This window comes from Sturnus vulgaris, chromosome 4 (assembly GCF_052056855.1).
Source record: "Sturnus vulgaris isolate bStuVul1 chromosome 4, bStuVul1.hap1, whole genome shotgun sequence".
Taxonomy (NCBI): Eukaryota; Metazoa; Chordata; class Aves; order Passeriformes; family Sturnidae; genus Sturnus; species Sturnus vulgaris.
Window position 1 is genome coordinate 64,899,170 of NC_142246.1, and position 20,995 is coordinate 64,920,164.

The following is a 20,995-nucleotide window of genomic DNA, read 5'->3' on the forward strand; positions in this document are numbered from 1 at the left end:
GGAACGCTCTGGAGGACCAGCGCTGCGCGGGCTGGCGTTCTTGCGCTCGGTACCGAATCCGGGGACACACGGAACCACCCCCAACCCAGCACGGAACCACCCCCAACCCAGCACGGAACCACCCGCGACCCAGCACGGAACCACCCCCAACCCAGCACGGAACCACCCCCGCCATTACCCTGAGGGGCGGGGCCATTCGCGGCCGCCGGGGGCGCGCTGGGTCCCGCCCTGAGGGCGGGGCCAGGCCCCACCCCCCGGGGGCGTGCCGGAGGCGGGGCCTGGGGCGCGCGCGCGCGCCCGGTACCGCGGCTGCGCCTTGCCCGCGCTGCCCGTCGCCGCCGCCGCCGCCGCCATGGACAGCGACGAGGAGACGCTGGAGGAGATCGTGGAAGGTGCGTGTGCCACGGCTCGGGGAGCGGGGCCCGCCGGCGCCGGGCGCTGCTGCAGGGTCCGTGGGGGCGCGGAGCGGTGGCGGCGGCCGGTTCTGGGCGGCCGGGGTCGGGCTAGGCGCATGACATCAGTGGGCTTATGCAACGAGCGGGCCGGGGCCGCGCACGTGGCGGGGTTCGGGGCCGGGGGCAGCCGGGGCCGCGCCGGCGCCGGTACCGGGCGGGCGCCCCGGGTGCCGTCCGAGCGGTGCGGCCGCGGCGGGAAGCTCCGCAGCCCGGCCGCGGGGATGGCGGCTGCTCAGCTCTGATTGTCAAAAATCAGTCAGGGCCGTGGTTTTGTGCCGCTGCTGTGCCCCCGTGCGGGCGGTGGCCTGCAGCCCGCACTCCTCGGGCGGTGCGGCCGGTGTCCGCTCCTTGCCCGGGCGGCTGAGGGACATGGCGATGCCCATCCTTGGGGACAGCCCGGGGAGCCGGGGCTGCAGTCACATACGTGCAGATGGAGAAGGGAAAAGAAAGAGCGACTGCAAGAAGACACGGTTGCCATATCCATGGGCAGCAGGGCTGGAGCCGTCCGTGTGGGAGCGGGGTGGGCCACCTTACAGCTAATCTACACCCTCTGTGTGCACTTCATGTTCATAGCTAACCCCTGAAGAGTTCTAAACCCAGAGGCACATTCACTCTGGAAGTGAATTGCTGATGGGAAACCTTAGCAGGCAGGAACGCAGCTCCCCAGCCCGCTGTCATCCGTCCCGTGAGGCGTCTGGGAGCAGGGAAACAAAGCATGGCATCTCTGTGGGAAAGCACCGGCTCCCCAGGGATTCCAGGCAGAGGGAAGAGCAATCCGGGATGCTCAGCTGTTGGGACAGGGAGCAGGGAGCTGCCTGAGACGCGGAGAATGCCCGTGTGTCTCCTGTGGCAGAAGGATTAGGCCTCAGAGCGAGTTGTGCCTTGCACGGCGGCTCAGTCTGACAGCAGATGTGAGCTCAGCAGCTGCTGCTCCGAGCTGGATTTACTGTCTAGGTGTGCGGTGTGAGAGCCAGAGAAAAGCTTTGCTGTGTAGAACATGGGCTTGAGGCTTTGCTATGGATGGACTGTGCCCTGTGCCCTTACAGATGTGCCCTTACAGATGTGGTTTCCCACTGCCTCTCCTCCCGACACTCAAATCTGCGGGTTGCAGTTGTCTGGGGCAGGGAGTCATAGTTCTCATCCTTATATCGCAGATAAGGTGTTCTGCTGTATCCTGGATTTGTTTGGCAGCTTCATGGGATAAGGAGACAAATCTTTACGGCATATTTTATTCAGCAGTGTAAATGGATATACATTCATATATGCTCATGTATTTCTGAACGAGACAGAAGCAGGATGCTCTTTGGGGGTGAACAGGATTTTGCACTTACCCAAAGGAAGCTAGAAATAAAGAAATCAGCACTTTTATTTTTGTAGGGGGGAGTTTGGTTTATTAATGTTATCCCCCAAACATCTATCTGGCATCTTTGTGGCCAGAATCTTTTATTGATGATGCACGTTATATGTCATCTGTTAAGTAATAGTGATACTGACAGTAAAGGGCTTTTATCTTTGATTTGTGTACATCAGTGGTTTCGGTAAGTGACTCCATTGTGAGCTAGCCCCTATTAGGGTAATTCCTTTTCTTGAAAAGTTCATTGTCTGAGCTTAAGAGGAAATCTTGGGAGATCCTTAATGAAGCAACAAAAGTGAGGTTTTACAATAATTAAAAAAATATATTTACACATTTTGGGTTTATTTTTTTGCAAATGGAGGAGAGTGGTGAGAAAGGAAAGTGGAACACACTACTCCCCATGAAATAATGAGGATTTTTGCAGTTGACTTAATCTGAAACAGAATTAGAGCCAAAGGCATCAGTCATACCGAAAAAAAGTTGTATTTATGTTATGACACTTGAAATTGCATTTTTTCCCATGTTGTTGGCTAAGAGAGACCGTGTTTCTTATTTTGTTGCAGTGGTGGGTGCATGGTTTGGGTTTTTTTTTTTTAGTAAGAGGAAACTTCTAGCACATTAGAATAATTGGATTCTTTGTATTGTGGCTGAGATTAAGACCCTGTACAGAGGCCATTGGATCAAAGCTGACCATTTAAATCTCCGAGGTAGTCTGAATCCTACTGTGCAAAAGTCCTGACGTGTGTTCTCTGTACAAGCATGGCAGCTTTTGTGTTGGGCTTTACATTCCAGCAAAATCTTGACAAAGCTGAATAGTCACAGAGAACAAAGTTGCAAGGGGTTTTTGTTGTTGCTTTGGGTATTTTTTAAAAATGGTATGATGTCCTAGTATTATCTTGTATTTTTTAATCCAAGTATTTTGTAAAAGTTTTGCCCCTGTAGTGGTGGGGAAACTGATATTGTATTGTTTAGGGTTTGCTAACTTACACCAATGTACCCTTCTGTATTGATAAAACTTAATTTAAAAGGCTTTTAATTAAAACGAGAAATGTTGACATAGTTTTTGGTCTAAAAGAGGTGTCCACATCACACCTCTTAGTTAAATTGGTCATTAATTTATTGGTTATTAATATTTAACCATTAATAATAATCAGTTAAATTTAACTAAAACTTGTCCTTTCTACAAAAAGGAGTGTCCTGAGAGAAAGGGAGGGAAAAAGGCCTTTCTTCTCTTTGGAAAGAGCAGCTTCTGTTTAAAGAAGTTCCTCTTCAGAGTAATTAAGCCTTTAGTGATAGAGCTTTTTTCCTTCCACCCTTTGCTCTTTTCGCTCTATTATTTCTCTCACTTTGAACAGATAAGCAATGCCTGATTGGTTTTACTGGCTTCTTAAACTTTTACCTGTTTTCAATCTAGTTTGGACTAGGGACTTGAAGTGAGAGCACAGTCATGTGCAGGTGTGAGAGAAACTTGGTGGAGCATGCAGGGGAAAGGTGAGGGAGGGAATCCTGGCTCTTGGATGAGTTCAGATTCCTCGCTGTTGCTTTCTCCTGTACACCTTTCTAGGTGCATTTCCATACTCAGTCTGCACAGCTGATTCTCTCTCTGGGTGCCAGATTCAAGGTCTGGTATTACTGAAGTGTCTCTTGTTGCTTGATCAGCCTGGGTTGTAAATCAGTCCCCCTCACACTGAAGTTTGTTTCTGCCTTTCCATATGTGTGATGAACCTTTGCAGTTTAGGGCAAATTTGGTCAGGGAAGAGCTTGACCCAAAGCCTGAAGAAGTGGATGCATACACTGTCTCTCATCTCTAATAGGCTGTGCATGCATCACCAGGAGACTGGGGGAATCAGAGGTAATGCTTTAGTTAGAAGCATGGAAGAAGATAAATATAGGCTAGCTGCTATTTATTTGACAGTTTTCATGCAAAATTTTTACATGGTAAAATGTCACTGTGGGAGCTGTAGGACCCACTCAGGTGTGTCCCTGTGCTGAGAGCAGCCCTGCTGAGCTCTGCAGCCAGAGCTCACACAGCTAAACCAGGCAATAATCATCATTAAAACACTTCTCTGTCATTTTCCTTTGGCTTTGAAGAGGCACTTAGAGATGCAGAAGGAGCCTCTTTATGTTTAACTTAGTAGAGTTGGTCATTTATATTCAGTAAAACACAAACCATGCAGGTGAGGATCCAAGTGTGTTGTCTCTGCTTTCCCTCTGTGCAACAGCTGTAACAGGGAAAATTGATATGGCTAGGGCTGGATATAAAGTGAACACATCAGAAAGGCACTGGAGAGCAGCATTTAAAATATTAAATACCATGATGACTGACATATTGCAAGGGCACAGCATTACCGATATTACATACTTTTATTTCTTTAAATTCCTGTGAATACAGCTGTACAGTGGCACAGCCACATTATCCCAAGGCATGTGTTTATCAAAAGAAGAAAATCAAACCATTTCTTATCCTCTTCTCACCAATAAATACATGTTTTAGATAAAGAATTACTATACTTTTGAAGACATATATTAATACAAGTTAGAATAATATAAACCTTGTTTTTTTCAGAAACAAGTTTTGCTTATTATTCTCTCTCTCGTCTCTCATCCTTTTTATCCTTATCTTTTATTTTGTGTGTTACACAAGTACAAACTTCAGTACTACAGAGTGTCTGATCACTGTTCCTAACAGCAATGATCTGAATTACTGTTTTGTACTAGGGAGTTACTGCATTTCAAGCAGCTACATAATGAGAGCAGGTTTAAAATAATGTATAATAATTTATGTGTTCTGTTGCTCTTTGTTTGGATTTTATTTCAGGGCATCTAGATGATGATGGGCTGCCACATGGATTCTGTACAGTAACCTATTCATCAACAGACAGATTTGAAGGAAATTTTGTACATGGAGAAAAGAATGGCCGTGGGAAATTCTTCTTTTTTGATGGCAGGTACACTCTGACTCTTTGATTTTTCTTCTGTATTCTTCCTTCTGCTTGTAAGCAATGCAAAACTAATCAACATTGATTGTGTGCTGCTGAGTTTCTGGATAAGATTTCTCATTAAAAACCTTAGTTGAAAAGTTTGCTGCTACTGTAGCCATTCCTGTGGTGACTTAGTGTGTAATGAGGTGCCTGTAGTTGTTTCCTGGAGGGGGAATGCAGTGGTGTGAGCTCTTTTACCACTGTAAAGTTATGAGCTGATTAAAACTTAGAAGAAATAGGAGGTGGTCAAAACTATTGAAAAGCATGCTGGCAGTGACTTGGACATCAAAGTTCATTACTTCAGGTGGACTTCTTTGCCTTGTAGAGCTGCTCAGAGTACAACTGGACCAGGAACTCCCTGTGCCAGCCCTCACATACAGGCATAGGACCTTGACAGAGAGGCTTGCCTTCTGCTTTGTCAAGTTGTTTATCAGTTAAAGGACTGAGTTAAATACAGCTTTGTTAACAACTCTAGTTAATCCTCTTCAAGTTGCTTGTGGCCTGATTTACTTTCATAAAGGTCCCTTTAATTTCCCTTCTTTTCATTGGGAATTATGACAGTGAAATCGGGCTAGTCTTTGCCTATGCATGTGTTTTCTTCTCTGATCCTCATTATGAACACCTTGTAAGTCTTCCCCCCGCCACCACTGCAGCATTCCTGTCTGCAGTTGCTCAGAAGTTCCTCCGAGGGAGAGCAAATGTACAGAATGACACAATTCTTCATGGTTTTGCAGCTGTTGGTGACACTCTGAATAGCGGCTGTTAAACTGACAGTTGTGTTTGGTATACTCTCTTCCTGCTCAGCAAAAGTCTGAGCAGGAGCAGAGGTATTGTGCTGTCTCAGTGAGTCAGCTCCTTGTCTGTACTTGCCGTTGCATTTGCTTCATACTGGGTATTGTAGAGTTTTTTTCATGAGAAAGATAATATATTTATTCAGTTGTGTAGAAAGTGATCAGGCCTCCACGCTCGGATGAAGAAAAATCCTTACTGTTGTTGATAATGGCCTTTTAAAATCTTCTCTGAGTAGCTGAAAATCAGTACTGCCCAGCAGCTGAGTTCTCTAAAATAGTTTTGGTTTAAGTTGTTAGACAGCGTCTCTATGGACACGTGTACATAATGTTTCTGTGCTGGTGGATGATCTCAGCAGAGTAGTTGCTGATTGTACAGTCAGAGGAACTAACCTGCTATTTTGTTTGTAGGGCTGCTCCTCCATGTAATCCAGGGTACAGGCAGCATTTAGTGGAAAGAGTCAGGTTGCTGCTGAGCCTTTTCTGTACTGCTTAAGTGTTGCCAACTCTTCTGTTTTCTTTTTTTTTTCTCTCTCACAATTTTCATATCTCTTAAAAAACTGGAATAGCTGGCCACTGATGACTTTAGGAACTAGCAGAATGAAAATATGTAAAAATAGTCTGCAATATGGCTTTGGAAAATGGGATATTTTCATTAATTATTATAGATTTTAATTTAGCTAAAGCAGCCTTAACTGAGCAGTAGCTAATTGCTGAAGATGTCATTTATCTAGCTATGCCCAGCTAGCAAGACTAAGCTGATTTCTGAAATGGAGGGTTCAGGAATCATGGCATGTCGTAAGAATGACCTGGCATAAAACAGGACATGCTGTTTCCAGTAAGTGTGCCATGGGCAAGGCTGAGTGCTCATGAAGATGAGCAATAAATATCAAAAATGTCTCAAAACAGCTCTCCCTTTGCAGAATCCTGTGCAGTAAGCTAGCTGGTTTCAGCACTCGTGGGTGTTTTTCCCTGGCAGGCTGCTGAGTAAAGGCTGGCAGCTGTGCTGCTGTACCTCTGTTTTTGGGGAGCAGCTGAGTCCTCTCAGATGCAGGACTGGCTGCAGTGCAAGCATTCTCATTTTTTGAGTGTTAGGGAATAGGACTGGCTGCCTGGCTGCCTTGTTTGGTCAAGGAAACTTTTCCCGTTACTGGAATAGCTGCCCCCTTCCTGTTGATTATTTTATTTAAGGGAATGGAAACATGGAATGAAATATCAGTTGTTTTTCTCCTTCCCCTTTAAGAAAATGCAACAAATTACAGCATATTTTTTAAGAGAGAGGTTTCACCTCTGGCATACTCCCTGTTTTGGATTGTGGACTTGAACTTTCCTTGGTGCCAGTGGTTCTGGAGTGTACTTTGCAGAACACTATAAAGAAAGGCATGAGAGCCGTGCTTGGCACAAAGCTGCAGCTGCCCTTCTTCCCTAATTGGAAACTCCTGTAAACTGACATCTCCCAGAACACAGTAGAAATCTGTTATTTTATTTTTAGGGAAAAAGTTTTCCATGTTCCCATACAGAGGGAGCAAGAGATAAATGGATTGGTCTCTATCGATATTAACTTAATCCCTGGAAGGGTTTTGGAGTAAGATTTGGAGTAATTTTTCCCCCAGTTCATGTCACTAGTTTAATTTTTTAGATAAGGAGTATCTTCAATCCCTTCTAGGCATAGTGGGTAATGGGAAGACGGTACATCTGATAAATCTTGACTTTGGTAGAATTCATGCTGTCAGAAGTATGAGCATCTGAGAAGCAAAGCAGAGAAATGCAGGCTAGGTCAGAGTTTGTATTAAAGAGGTTTTTCTTATGGAAGACACAGAAGCTACTTATTCATCTTTGTGCTGGTCAAGTCTTAGTTCCAATTATTGTGTCTGGCTGCAGACACCAAACCTAAAAAAAAGTGAAGTGAGGAGCAGGGTGGAAATAGTTCAGAAACTGTGAACAGCATAAAAGTTTCTGAACCTGGCTTTTTAGATGAGCTGGAAGGACGTAGGCTTCTTTCTTAAGGTGTATCATCCTTTTGATTTCCTTAGATGAAAATGGATCTTTTGGTCACTTTTTGGAGCTTAATACAAAGAGAGAAAACATAGAAGTTTTGAGTTACAGTAAAAGAAAATATGTTCTTTCCAGGGCTGAAGCACTGTTGTAATTTAGCAGTGTTTTAACTTCAACTAGTGCAATTGAAGGTAACAAGACAGGATTTTTGCTGTTTTTCATTACATAAACTGGGGGTGGCTGCTTCTTTTAAAGAGTAATCCTACATGTGCACGCTATGTGTGTTGTCACTACAATGGAATTCAAATCTAGTGATCTGTGATAAATTAGAGGGGAAAGTGGCATCATTTATAGTTAAGTAAGGGCACTGATTTCAGGTGGTTTCATCATTGTTCCCTGTGCTGTAGTGCCATAGCTATCTGTGCCGTTCTGTAGCAACCTGGACCAAGAAATCCATTCGACTGAAAAGCAAAATAGTTTTCCTGTCCCTTCTGTTTTTGCATCTGGTGTACACTAAAGCTTTTTACTGTGATGTATTTTCCCATGGAAACCTCATCCAAGGTTATGTAAAAACAGAACATGAAGCTTTAGAAACGAGAAAGTGAATTCTGAAAAAAACATTCCTTCCAGAACTCTTGCAAATCTGTGTGGCAAAACAAGTAGAGTCATGTGCTCACAGACGCTGTTTGAGCTTATACCTTAGACGTCTGCATCTGAAAAAGAGTTATGCAGTGAAAATATGTGTATGCTGACAGCTGGCTGTTAGCTAAGTGTGCTGAAGCAAATGCTAAACAGGTTGTGTTCCCTTATGCTAATCCTAACATGAGAAAGAAATATCTGAATAGACCCTTTTATGGTGATAGTAAAGGGTTTGCAAGACAAAACTGAAATGGAATGTTCCTTTGTTTAAATCCAAGTGCAGCACTAGTTCTGCTTGACAAGCTGTGTTTGATTTTAAGAGAAATACATGAAAGATGGCTGCTTTTAGCAGGACCTGTACAAATGGCTGCTAAGTGTGCTGCTGGGGAGCTGATGCTGAACTGTGGCAGGTTGCAGTTCATGCCCTGTCATAGTTCATGTGTACAGCAGCTCCATTTCATCTCTCCAGAGACATGTCAGTGAAGGTCCACACGTAGCAGGTAGAAAATCCTGATGTGAGAGTAGCCTGCTATTCCAGCCTGCAGAAAAAGCCAAGCTTGTGACTGAGATGAGTGATGCTGTGTCTGTGCAGCACACCCTGATAAAAGGGTGCTCTAAGTTGTTTCCTGCCTTTGGACCTCCATAGAAGCAAGTTCCTGATTTTCACCTTGGCGTTCCAGAGGCTTTGGGCTCACTCCTGAGAGGTGAACAGTTTGCTACTGCTGTTTTCTTTCTCTCTTCATCAGCACCCTGGAGGGATACTATGTTGATGATGCCCTGCAAGGCCAGGGAATCTACACCTACGAGGATGGAGTGGTCCTTCATGGCACCTACGTGGATGGGGAGCTGAACGGCCCAGCCCAGGAGTACGACAGTGATGGGAGGCTGATATTCAAAGGGCAGTACAAAGACAACATCCGCCATGGAGTCTGCTGGATTTATTACCCGGTAAACCTGACCACCTGCACTCCTTACTGTAGAATCGTGTACCTTCCTTTTCTGCCCAGCTGAAACAAATACTCACCATGACCCAGCTCTCCAAAAATCAGCACACACAGATCTGGGTAAAAGATCTGGGCATTCTGATTTTGGATAATCCAACACAAAGCTAAAAGATCTTGGTGTTGAATGTTTGCCCAGTAGATGAGATTCAGTGAGGCTGCAAGATGCCCTCCACCATTTTCATCTTCCAGGAAACCCAGCCCCTTGGAAGTGCATTTATATATAATTTGTATGTAATGTAGAAACAGGATGTCTAATGATTAATGCATTATCTCTTTGGGAAGGATGGACTAATGGTTTTGCCACTTTGTAGTGCTGGCTGCAGGTGAGGAGCATGGAAGTCATGCCACTTACTGCAACCTGCTGTTATTATTAAAGTAGGAGGAGAAACTTGGTCTCTATCTGCAGAATATGTTATGAAGTCTGGCTTTGCTTAACACATCAGATGTAACTGGTGTGAGAGCTGTGCCTCTGAGTGGAGTTCTGGACAAGTGACTTGCTAATTAAGCAAGCCAATATTTTATCTTTTTTGAGTTTTGATGTTCTTTTACAACCATGCTAGTTAAGGCAATGACTGTTGTACAGTTTTTTGGGAGTTTTTGATGCAAATTTTAAAAAAATATAATTCCTATTCAGCCTTACACAGCAGAGTTGAACCTTTCAATCTTACCTTGTGCCAAGAAGGTGGTAACATTTTCATGTAATTAAGCTGCTAGTCAAATCCCAGTGTAATTCTGTGCTACATATGGCACAAGCTTTAGTTGCAGATTAATTTCTAAATGCTTACCACCACTGGCTGTTCGTTTTATTTACTGGTTTTCACTGTTGCCATTAAGCATGTATTAGGATCAGCAAATGCTTGGTGTATGCTGCCAAAAGTTTTGCAGTCCTAAAGTATAAAATACACACAGCTGACCCTTCATGTGTCTCCTGCTTCATCTTCCAGCTGACAAAGTGTTGCTGTAACTTTTGGAAGTGTGGGTAATTAGAAGTTGTTTATCATTATTGTCTTGCCAAACTAAAGGATACAAGGTGTTTCAAAAAACTCCTTTGCCACGGAAACAGTTGTTTCCTCATAACTCTGTGCAGGATGCTGTGTGCAGAATTCCCAGACTTAAGGTTCACTCTTCTCTATTACAACATACCTGAAATTCTTTCATCCTTGGAGTTGAACAAAATGGTGTCTCTTTGAAATAGAGCCTGTGCACAGTGGTCTTGATATAAATCAGTTTGTTTCCACAGCATACCTGCTGGTCTTGCTCCAGGGTGTTATTTGGGGATGCTTCCTTGTCTTTTTTGAAACAAATACCTGAAGTGGTGTCTAGGTTTGAAAGACAGGTGTCTGCCAAGGGAACCTCCCTTGGAATGGAAAATATGACTCCCTTCCCTCCTCAATATGGCAAAAACAGCATATGGTATGGTAAATTCACCATTTTCTAGGGTTTGTGATTAGTATAACTATCATGTATGTTTCAATTAAAAGGTTAGTTGATTAGGTAGTAATTCCTCGGGTTCTGCCCCACTAGAAGCAGTCCACAGGCTTCTTTTGCCCCATTTTTGTTATGTCAGGTCCAGATTCTCGTTGGAAAACAGAGCATCCTCGTAGTTGGTATTCTTCTTGGAGTACGACTAAAGAGTGTTTTAGGAATGTGTTCAGAAGGTTAGCTTATTGTTCCTAAATGTAGGGGAAAAGGATAGGAAAAGTAATAGAAGGTACAGCCACACATTTGCAATCTACAAAGCTACAAATGCTTGAAAAATATAAAAAGCTAAAGATCTTAGGCATCAAGGATAGTCAAGTATAACTAAATGCTTTGCCTTTTTTTTCTTGCCTATTCTCTCAGGATGGAGGCAGCCTTGTGGGAGAAGTGAATGAAGATGGGGAGATGACTGGAGAGAAAATAGCCTATGTGTATCCTGATGGAAAGACTGCATATTCTGGAAGGTTCATAGATGGAGAAATGATAGAAGCAAAACTGGCAACTCTGACAGCTGTTGAGGATGGGAAACCTCAGTTTGAAGTAGTACCAGGCAGTAAGTTCAGCTAACACAAACTTCCTGCTACCAGCCCTTTGCTGCAGACAGCTTGGTTCCTGTGATGTTCCTCGCTGGAGCCTGGCTGTGATGGCACAGGCTGTCAGTGAGGGGCCCTTTCTCCAAGTTGGGCAGAGAGGAAGGTGGGCTTTGTCCTGGGAGCAGATGGGAAGTGCCCCCTGCATGGTCCTGCCCAGCTGCATTTCATAGCCCTTCTCTCTCTCCTGTGTTCAGTCCTGCCTATCACACACCCTACTGCCCTCTGTGCCAGATGGAAATCCTGCTCCATTCACCCTGTTAATGCTGGTACAGCTACAGTGCTTCTTGCAGTGAAATATCTGCAAGAGGAGAGGGAGGCCCTGGTTTGGCTGTAGCTCTGTCAGCTGGGTTTGTGCAAGTCAGTGTTTGCAGTGAGAATGTTCTGGCACCTGCCTTGCTGGGCTGAGACTGGAATTAGTGAACCAGATTCAGTTGTTGTGTAATGGTCTGATTCACCAGCACCCTTCAGTGTGTCTGGTCCTGCTGACAGAAAGTGGCTGGGAAGTGCATAGGGGTAGAGTGGTGCCTTGAACCCTTGAACCTATAGTTCTGGAGTGGGTTTGTTGTTCTGAGGTGTATGTGATGTTTTGGAGGAGTGTGGGTTAAGCTGCAGTAACAAGCAGGGACTGTGCTAATGCATTTATTGTTCTGCCAGCAAAAATTGTCTCACTTGATGTGAAATTTGCACATAAGGCTCAGTGAAAAGGTATTGACAAGCAAATGCATGTGAGTTTATTTTTTTTTAATCACTTAGTTACGATACCAAGTCAAAATTTAACTTAAAAATGACTTTGTAAGAGGGTACGGTTATGCTTTGTAAATAGGGTGAAGTTACACTCATGAGGAAGCTGCCATCAGCCAAAACAGATCCTGTACACCAGAGGCAAAGGCCTTATGTCAAACTTTATAGTATTCTGTTCAGTGGATTTTTTTCCTATCTTATTTCCACCTTCTTAATCAATGTCCAAGATAGTCTTCTGGCATTTGGGAGAGGGATGTAAGAATATAATTAGAGCTGTACCACTGAGTTGCTTATTAATGGCAAAAAATAAAGGACTGTAGCAAGGGTGCTTTCTGATTACTGAATGTTATCTTCTGGCTGAAATCTCTTCAGGATTTGGACTAGAAAATATTTAATATTTGAAGTAATCAAGTTTTTGGGCGTCTTTTGGGGATTTTTAAAGTGAGCTATTGAATATATCCTTTTAAATTTTGTTTTACTTTTAAATTATGTTTAGAAACACTAGAAGGGGCAGTTTTGAAGGAGTATCCAGTCCTCTACAAGTTGGTAATTTGAAGAACATATGTGTCACCTTTTTGTGTTAGTACTGTTACTCTAGAATGTTGAGGGGAAAAAATAATCAAGAAGCATTATCTCACTAAAGGCTTTTTACAGGTGCAGTTCTGTTAATACCTTTTTTTGGAAGTGTAACATTTTTTGCAGCCATTAAAATTTAATTTTTAATGTCTTGATTAAGTTAAAGATTGCATACTCTCAGTAGTGCCAATTAGTTTATTTCCTTCATTGATTTCTGATTTTTTAGGCCCAGTATACAGTTTTGACAAATCTACTTCATCCTGCATTTCTACAAATGCCCTTCTTCCTGATCCTTATGAATCAGAAAGGTAAACTTTTTTTCCTTCTCTCCATATTTCTTTGCTGTTATCTATTTAGGGCCTAATTTTGCAAACTTTTTCTCATCTAAAACTTAAATGTGCAAAGGTTTGTAAAATGGAAGTCCTGTGTGTACCTCAAGTGTAGGTGCTGATACTCTGAAATATTTAAATAAGTGATTATCAAAATGCTTGCTTTAATTTGCATTGAGTACTTGAAGATGTGGTGCATCACCTTGAGAGCTCTTGCTCCTCAGTGCATGTACATACCAACAACCTCAGGGACTTCTTGGGTTCTGATATGTTATTGAGGGCATTCCTGAATTGAAGCCATCATTGTGGAGCAATAGTAGATTGGCACTTTAAAAAAAAAAAAAAGATTTTCCAGGTCAGCCCAAATTTCCCACCAAATCTCTGTTTTAACAAAACAGAGAGAACATGTGGAAGAGAGGAAGGGAAGGAGTTCCGTAAAGAGGTTTTGAATATTACTACTACTAATAACAGTAATAATAATAATGATTTGGTTTTTTTGTTGTTACTAGCTTTATTGTTGTACTGAAGTATTGGGCTTTGTCCCAGTAGTGTTGTACTTCTTGGAAATTAAAACTGCAGCCAGTCACTAATTCTATGCCCTGTTCCTCTTGAAGGGTGTATGTGGATGTCTCTCTCATTTCCAGTGCTGGAGAAGGATTGTTTTCAAAAATAGCAGCAGAAGCCAGTACCGTGATGTCCTTCTACAATGGAGTGCGAATTACACACCAGGAGGTAAAGAAAAGAAAAAAGTCAGTCTGAATTTTCATTGCTCCTCCTGAAATGTTCTTTTCATTGTAGGACCTGACACCCACTGCCTTCCCATCCTTGATTTAACATGATGGAGTTTAATTGAAAGAAAGTGCATGCTCACCTATGTATAGATCTAAAAAGTGTGGGTTGTTTTTTTTAGTGATGTACACCCATTAAAAGCTTTATTTGTATATATTTTGAATGTTGGATTTCAAACTGCTGACAAAGTTGACCCCTCCACACAGACACTGGATTTTTGCCTTGCAAACTAGGTAGACAGCAGAGACTGGGCCCTCAATGGAAATACAATATCCCTGGATGATGAAACTGTTATAGACGTGCCAGAGCCCTACAACCACGCTGCCAAGTACTGTGCCTCGCTGGGGCATAAGGCCAACCATTCCTTCACTCCTAACTGCACCTATGAGCCGTAAGTACAGCCCTGGGTTTTAGGGGAGAAGCTGCAGCCCGGCTGTCTGGGCTCACAAGGGGCTCCCTGGGCAGCTGGATGAGGATCAGAGGTGGGCTGGGAGTCAAGAGTTGAGGCTCTGAAGGAGTTTCTGCTCACCCAGGCTGAGTTGGAAATGGGCTAGCATGATGGATGCTTGATGTCTCTTGGGACTTACACCAGGAAGTGTTTTAAAGTTTGCAACTTGTTCGTTTTGTCATGAACTTTATGAGTTGCTTCTTGATTGTAAAATGCATAATCACAGCTCTCTAAATCCTAGCTTGGCTAGAACTGTGCTGTATTTGCTGAACTACTAGTGCTTTGATAAATCAGTATTTTTGCTCGTGTTCTTAAGTCTTTGTGAGGTTGACTCAAGTCTGCTAATTCAATATCAGATTATGCAGCATTGCTCTGAAGTGAGTGAATTCTGGAACTGTAAAAGGGGCTGGAACAGATTGTGAATTTGCAGCTGAGCCTAGCAAAGATGTTTTTTTCCCTAGGTTTGTTCATCCTCGTTTTGGGCCCATCAAGTGTATCCGTACCATCAGGGCTGTGGAGAAGGATGAGGAATTGACAGTGGCTTATGGGTACGACCACAACCCTGTGGGGCAGAATGGGCCTGAAGCACCAGAGTGGTACCAGCTGGAACTGAAAGCTTTCCAGGCTGCCCAGCAAAAGTGACATGGGAGCACCTTCTCCATTCAGCAAACTGAAACAGAAACTTGGATCTATGCACTACCTTTATACTGAAAACTGGACAACCAGGGATTGTTCATGCTGTTGCATCATAACCTTGCATTCTGTGTTAAGAGATAAGTTCCTTGGATACTAACTAGGTTTGACTGTGTTAATCATAGCAGATTTAAAAATTAGCTAGCATTGCACCAGTCTTATCTGAAGAAATTATTTAATATTCTATACAAGATGTGGTATTCTTTGGTAGCTTCTGCTTTTGCACCATATGCAAAGATGCCAAAAGACTAGAAAGAAACTAAAATGGATGTATCGTTCACTTCTAGTGGCAGACTTAGTGTTGCTCTATCTGCCTAGGCATTATTGTGCAACTGCATTTTGCATATATGCCACTTGTGATGATAACAGTAATATTTTGATATTCTCTAATAGTAGCATAATTTTGCCTTTTTAAACCTTTGATCTGAATCTTGCAATAGAGCAGTTTATTTATTAGCATATAGGAGGCTGGGTTTTAACTCTCCTTTCCTCTTGTCTGAACGTTGTTCTTTCTACAAATCTTTTGCAGGAGAAAATCCTTTCTAACTAGTGGAAAGGCTTGTGTGTGTATGTGAGAGTGCTGTGTGTTGGTCTCTGTGGCTCTCTAAATAGTATAGCAACATGTCTAAACCTAATATTTATCTAGCCTGTACGGCTGGCTTATTTTGTTTAATTTATTATTATGACATGCAAACGAAGCTGTTCTTTGCATGAAGATTTTGTGAAAAGGAGAAAACAGATTTGCTGTTGAAAGACTTCCAGAAGTACACGTTCTGGAAGGCAAGCACATTACTTGCATCAGTGTTCATGAGTTGGTTTGTGTATTTCACCTGTTCAAGTGGCCAGTTCTCAAGGCAAGAGATGCTTGGATCTCCCGTGGGTCCTCTGAAAGGAGGTGCATGTATCTGGGGGCAGACTGTAGTCCTTGGTGAAGGAGAGCTGTATCTTTTCTGTGTGTTCACTTGACAGAACAACATAGCCTTATAGCCATCTTTTAGTAGTTCTGGTTTATGACACAGCGAAATATTATAATATGAGGTATCAAAATAAGATTTTTTTTAGAAAAAGAAAATATATTAAAAGATTGTTTTTGAAAGACAAACAATGAATGTAAAAACATCTCTCGTTGCTCATATTTATAAGCAGCAGTCAATCCATAGCTTTGTTGCAGCCAGCAGTGGGGGCTTGTGAATATTCATCTGCAGGGCTATGTTCTGGGGTTTTTCAGGGGTGGGGAAATGTGTGGTTTTTCAGATACTGTACCAGTCTTGCCTAACGCTGTATAAGAGAGAAATAATGTATTGTCTTGGTCTGGATACTGGAGCCTTTCCGGGACTCTAATGTTCTCTTTTGGGTTTAGCAGCTTAGGAGAAACTCAAAATGCATTTGCAACACTTTCTTTTAAATGTTTGTAGTTTTAAAAAGTTTGTATATATGTAACATAAATGATTTGGGAATCAGAACTACCTTTCTATTGCAACACATTTTGGTTGCTTGTTTGAACTCTTGGAGGTGTCTGGCTATCTGGGGAGCTGGGCAGGGAGAATGTGTTGGGTGCCTGCAAGGTAGAAGGATGAGGCTGCTGTTATGTGCAGTCTGAGAATCCTTGCTTTGGTACCCGAGCGAAGTTAGGAATTACTCACAAGAACCTGGGGCTCTCTTTAGTCCCTGTGGCTGCTCACAAACATTTCCCATCACCTCATCATTTCAGTTTGCACAGAAGCTGCTCTGTGCATGTGCTGGGGCGGGGGACAGGCAGGCTCAGGGTATTGTGACACTGTCTGATCTGCACATGAGCTGTGACACCCCCTATCTCCTCGTGCTGGACACTCAGGCTGCAGCTCCACGTCTCATCCACGGCAGAGGTGACAGCTCAGGGACTCACCTGGGTGTGCAGACACACAACTAACCTCACAGGTGAGGGAGAGTTGGCAGAGGTCAGTCAGCTGCTCAACTTCAGTAAATGATTCTCAAAAAATGCATGACTTCATCTTTCCCTACCTGCCTGTGTTACATGGGTCACATCCACTTGCAGGAAAGCCCCTGGTAGGGAGCTCTTACGTGTATCTCGGGAATTATTGTGCCAGGATAATGAAGTTTGCAAAGCTGGGGCAGTTGAGTTTAGGTGCAGGAAAGAGCAGAGGAAAGATGTGGCTGAACCCTGCTGGGAAAGGATGGTAACTCCTTCCACAATCTTGATAACCTGCTTTGGACTGCTGGCCTCTCTGTGCTCACTGGGGAATTGTGCTTAAAATGTTCTGATCTCTAGAGCTCCTTTGCCTTCATTTCAGTCTCTGATTCCTCTGCTAATCTGTGCGGAGTTGCTCATGTTGTAATAGATTTGTCAGTCTTCATATTGCCTGATATTGAGATAAATAGAATATAGGTGCTCTTTGTGCATCAGGCTTGAAGATTGTATATCCTAAAATAGGGAAATTCTAGGGAAAAAAAGGCACTGAGGTGTCCTGTGGCTTCTCAAAAAACTTCGTGAGAGTCAAGCAGATTCTTTTGTACATGTGTGTAGCCTGGTAGGTAGCATGCCACATCTGTGGCTGTTGTCTCTGTTACCTCTGCTTCCTCAGCTCTGTAAAATCTGTTGGTCCTTCTATAGCTCCCTTCTTCAGCGACCAACCTTCTAGAAAAGTTGTGACTACGGAGCTGCTTTGGCTTGATTCAGGACCAAGCCTTTTAACTCTTCTTTGTTTTCTCTCTCTTCCTGGTCTGTTAGAGAGGAGATGGCAGGGATGGCTTTTGCCACTGGGTGGTGAAAGAGCTCATGGTGTCCTTCAGAGGTGTGAGGTGGCATCCCCTGGTTAAAACACAGGTTAGTTACAGAACTCCAAATAATGCCTTAACTTGGTCAGTGCGTTGCAGTCACTTTCTGGGGCTCACTAGGGAGCAAGACCAGCTTCACAGAGCTCCTCACTGGTTGTGTTCTGACATATCCATAGACACAAGACCCACACCCAGCCATGGTTTTCATTTGGGGCAGAGGAAGCATCACCTTGTACAGCAATCTTCTCGGGTCTGTAGGATGCAGCTGACCACTGGTGAATTATGCAATAAGTAAAGAAGCTCCACTTCTTAGAGTCTGGCCAAAGACCTTTCCTGTCAGAAGAGAAGGTGAGAGGAGAGCTGATGCCTGTCAGCTGAGCCTGAGTGAGCAGCTGGCTCTTGGGATACCCTTTATGACTAAAGCATAGCATAGTAAAACCTGGAATTGCTGCTTTTTTCAGGTACAGATCAGCTCCCAGCATCTGCCATTGGTCTGCAGTGCTTCACGTGGCTTCTCTGTGCTGTGGGAGGGTTACTTGAGCTCCTTATGAGAAGCCTGTATCACCCTGTATTTAGAGGCTGCTGATCGTCTCTTTAACAAAAAATAAAATCTGGAGTGGATCTTCCTGTGATGGCAGGACAGGGTTTTGTCACCAAGAATACAGAAGCTTTGTTTTCTGCAAGTGGTTACCCTTGGAGACAGAGCCAGAAAAGTTGCAGCTGAGAGCTGCTTGCTGCTGGGGTCACTCCACTGGATAAGAAGGAGCAGGAAAAGGGCTTAGGCCGTGGAGGGGATGTCTGAAGTTGAGTTTTACTTTTGGGGATCCTGATTTTCTTTTAACAAACCTGAAAAGGCTTTGTTTTCCTTTTTTTTTTTTTTAATAGTAATAAAAAACTTACCCTGCATAAATACCTGTAAATCTTGACTGCTGAAAAATCAAAGGAAATACATGGAAATGGCTTTTCAGCTGTGAGAGCTTTTTGGCTTTTTCCATGGTTGCCACAATTCCTCCTACTATCTCCTAGCATGGCCCATGCTTTTAATCAGGTGAAGCTCCTGGGGAGTTTTGGGAGCTTTGGGAGGTCATGGGGTGAGTCTGCAGGCTTCTCCTTGGCACAGCCTTTCAGGATGTGGAAATGTTGCACACAGATGGCAGTGTTTTTTTTCCTGAGGGTCTTATAGCATGTTTCTAGAAGCAACATGCTACAAGAATCAAGAGCTCTGTTGGGGATTTCTCACCCTCTGTCAGGCACTGGAGGAGCAGAGTAGCCAACATATCCCATCTGGTAAGAGAAACTCAGAAATTACAGAAATTGTCACGTTTTTGTTTCCTTACCCAACTGTCTGCCCTTGCCCTCCAGTCAAAGCAGTGCTCAGCACTTGGGTTGTGCCAGGGGTGCAGCTTCTGTCCCAGAGAGCTCTGTGCTATGTGTCCTTTCACTCCATTTGATGGGCTTTAGGAAAACGCTGCCGTTGCAATGAGGTAACATTTCACAGAGCTGAGTATCTGCTGCCTGGTTCTCCTGTGGCTCAGCAGAACTGGTGGAGCTGTGGGTGCCTGAGGACTTCACCTCCAAGCACTTAAAAAAAACCAAATTGCTTTGGAAACAATGGTACTGAAGTATCTCCTTACATGCTGGGGTGCTGCCTGCTCCTCACTTCCACTGCACTGCTGTGTGCCAAGAGCATCCAAGTGAGGAAAGCAGGCGTGGGAGCAGCTTCATGTGCGAGTGGAAATGGGCTTCACCTGCTGTGAACTTGCTCCTTTTGCTTCATGTAATGGAAACAGGAGAACTGTATTTTTGGACAAAGAATTTCTAAGCAGTCTTATAAGGGATATTTTTTTAAAGGAAAAAAAAGGTGCAAGATTAAGTGCATGTTTACTTGCCCCAGATCAAAGGTTTTGAACACTAAGGTCACTCACTCTCTCTTGAATGGACCCTCCTCTGTCTTCGGGCAGTGGAACTTCCTGCCCTTTTTCTCTTTTACCATTTTACTGTAATTCTCTTTTTTTTCCCCTAGGAGAAATATCTGTACAAAAATTATAAGCAATTAAATGTTCAAGCCATAAAATTATGAGTGTGGGAAGACCCGCTTCACAGGTTTTAACATTTGTATGTAAAATGATGTTTGTATGAAATATTTTCATGGTTGAATGACTATTTAAACAAAAAAGTTCCAGTAAGATCTAAACCAGATTTAAAGGGACGTCTTTTTGTAAGATGCAAGTGTAATTGAATACCAGTAAGTAGATATTTTTTTTATTTTAAGGGGAGATGCAACAAATAATCCTTACAATTACAAATGGTTGTTTCTGCTCTTTGGAGAGGTGTTTATGCAGCATTACATGCAGCCGCCATAAATAATTGCAATAGCAAGGCTAGTCCCATTTTCAAGACGTACCTCCTAGCTTGTCTCTTCACCATATCGTACAAAGGACCCATCCCTCCTTTCTGTAGATCCCCTTCTAGGAAACTTTTCCTACTGCAGCTGTGACAGATTTAACTCTGAGCTAAGAACCAGACTAAAATTGTGTATTATTTAACAGTTTCTGCTGGGCCTTCTGCTATTTTAATACTCTCTAGCCCATAATTACTGGGTGTCTCTGTTCTGAAGAACTAAGTGCTAAAGAATAATCTTTGGGGTAAGCTTATACACGTGTTAACAGTTAACCCCGGAGTGTTTAACTTGTGTACAGTACTTGATAGGTGTTTTACGACATTTGTACTCGAACTATGAGCCTTACTGAACATCTGTAAGTTTATTCATGACTTTTAAAAAACGGATAACTCTAAGAAAGATGTTTACATGAATGATGATTGCCCTTCCTTTGATGTTATGAATGAGGTTTTTATAGTGTGTTTGGGCGTATGTGCAAGGAAGCAAGAAAAGTGTTTCTGGGGAAAAACAGACTTGACAAACATTTGTAATAAGTGAATTTTAAAGATTGCTTTAATTGCGCTATGAAGGCAATGCAAAAATAAAATATTCAACAGAAAACCATTGTCTCCCCTTGTTATTTGTGTGTCACAGTTTTGGGCATCCTCTGACCTCTCCCTCTGCCTTGTGTCCTGTGTGACCACAGTTTTTGGTGATGCACAGCATGAGCCGGTGTGTGCCCAGGTAGCAAAGAAGGCCCTTGGCCTCTGCTCATGCTGTGTCATTGGCGCTCCCAAGGTCTTTTCTGTCGAACAGCACAGGTTCTTTTCCTCTTTCCAACAGAGAATTGGCACCGATGTGCCGGGGAAACCTTTGCCTGTCAATCTAAAGGAACTGATCACACAAGTCATTAACAAGATGTATAGAGTTTCACGGACTCTTGCAGCATAGTTTAGATTGGAAGAGATCTTCGAGA

General features: G+C 43.3%; 1 protein-coding gene across 1 annotated transcript; it reads left to right on the forward strand.

Moving 5' to 3' along the window:
- Positions 1-305: 305 nt before the first annotated feature.
- On the forward strand, positions 306-15,966 carry SETD7 (SET domain containing 7, histone lysine methyltransferase). Its single transcript, XM_014878990.2, has 8 exons — positions 306-392; positions 4,628-4,757; positions 8,959-9,160; positions 11,059-11,248; positions 12,832-12,913; positions 13,549-13,666; positions 13,957-14,114; positions 14,633-15,966. Exons 1-8 carry the CDS (start codon positions 353-355, stop codon positions 14,811-14,813), a joined length of 1,101 nt encoding a protein of 366 aa, XP_014734476.1. The 5' UTR covers positions 306-352; the 3' UTR covers positions 14,814-15,966.
- Positions 15,967-20,995: the final 5,029 nt, after the last annotated feature.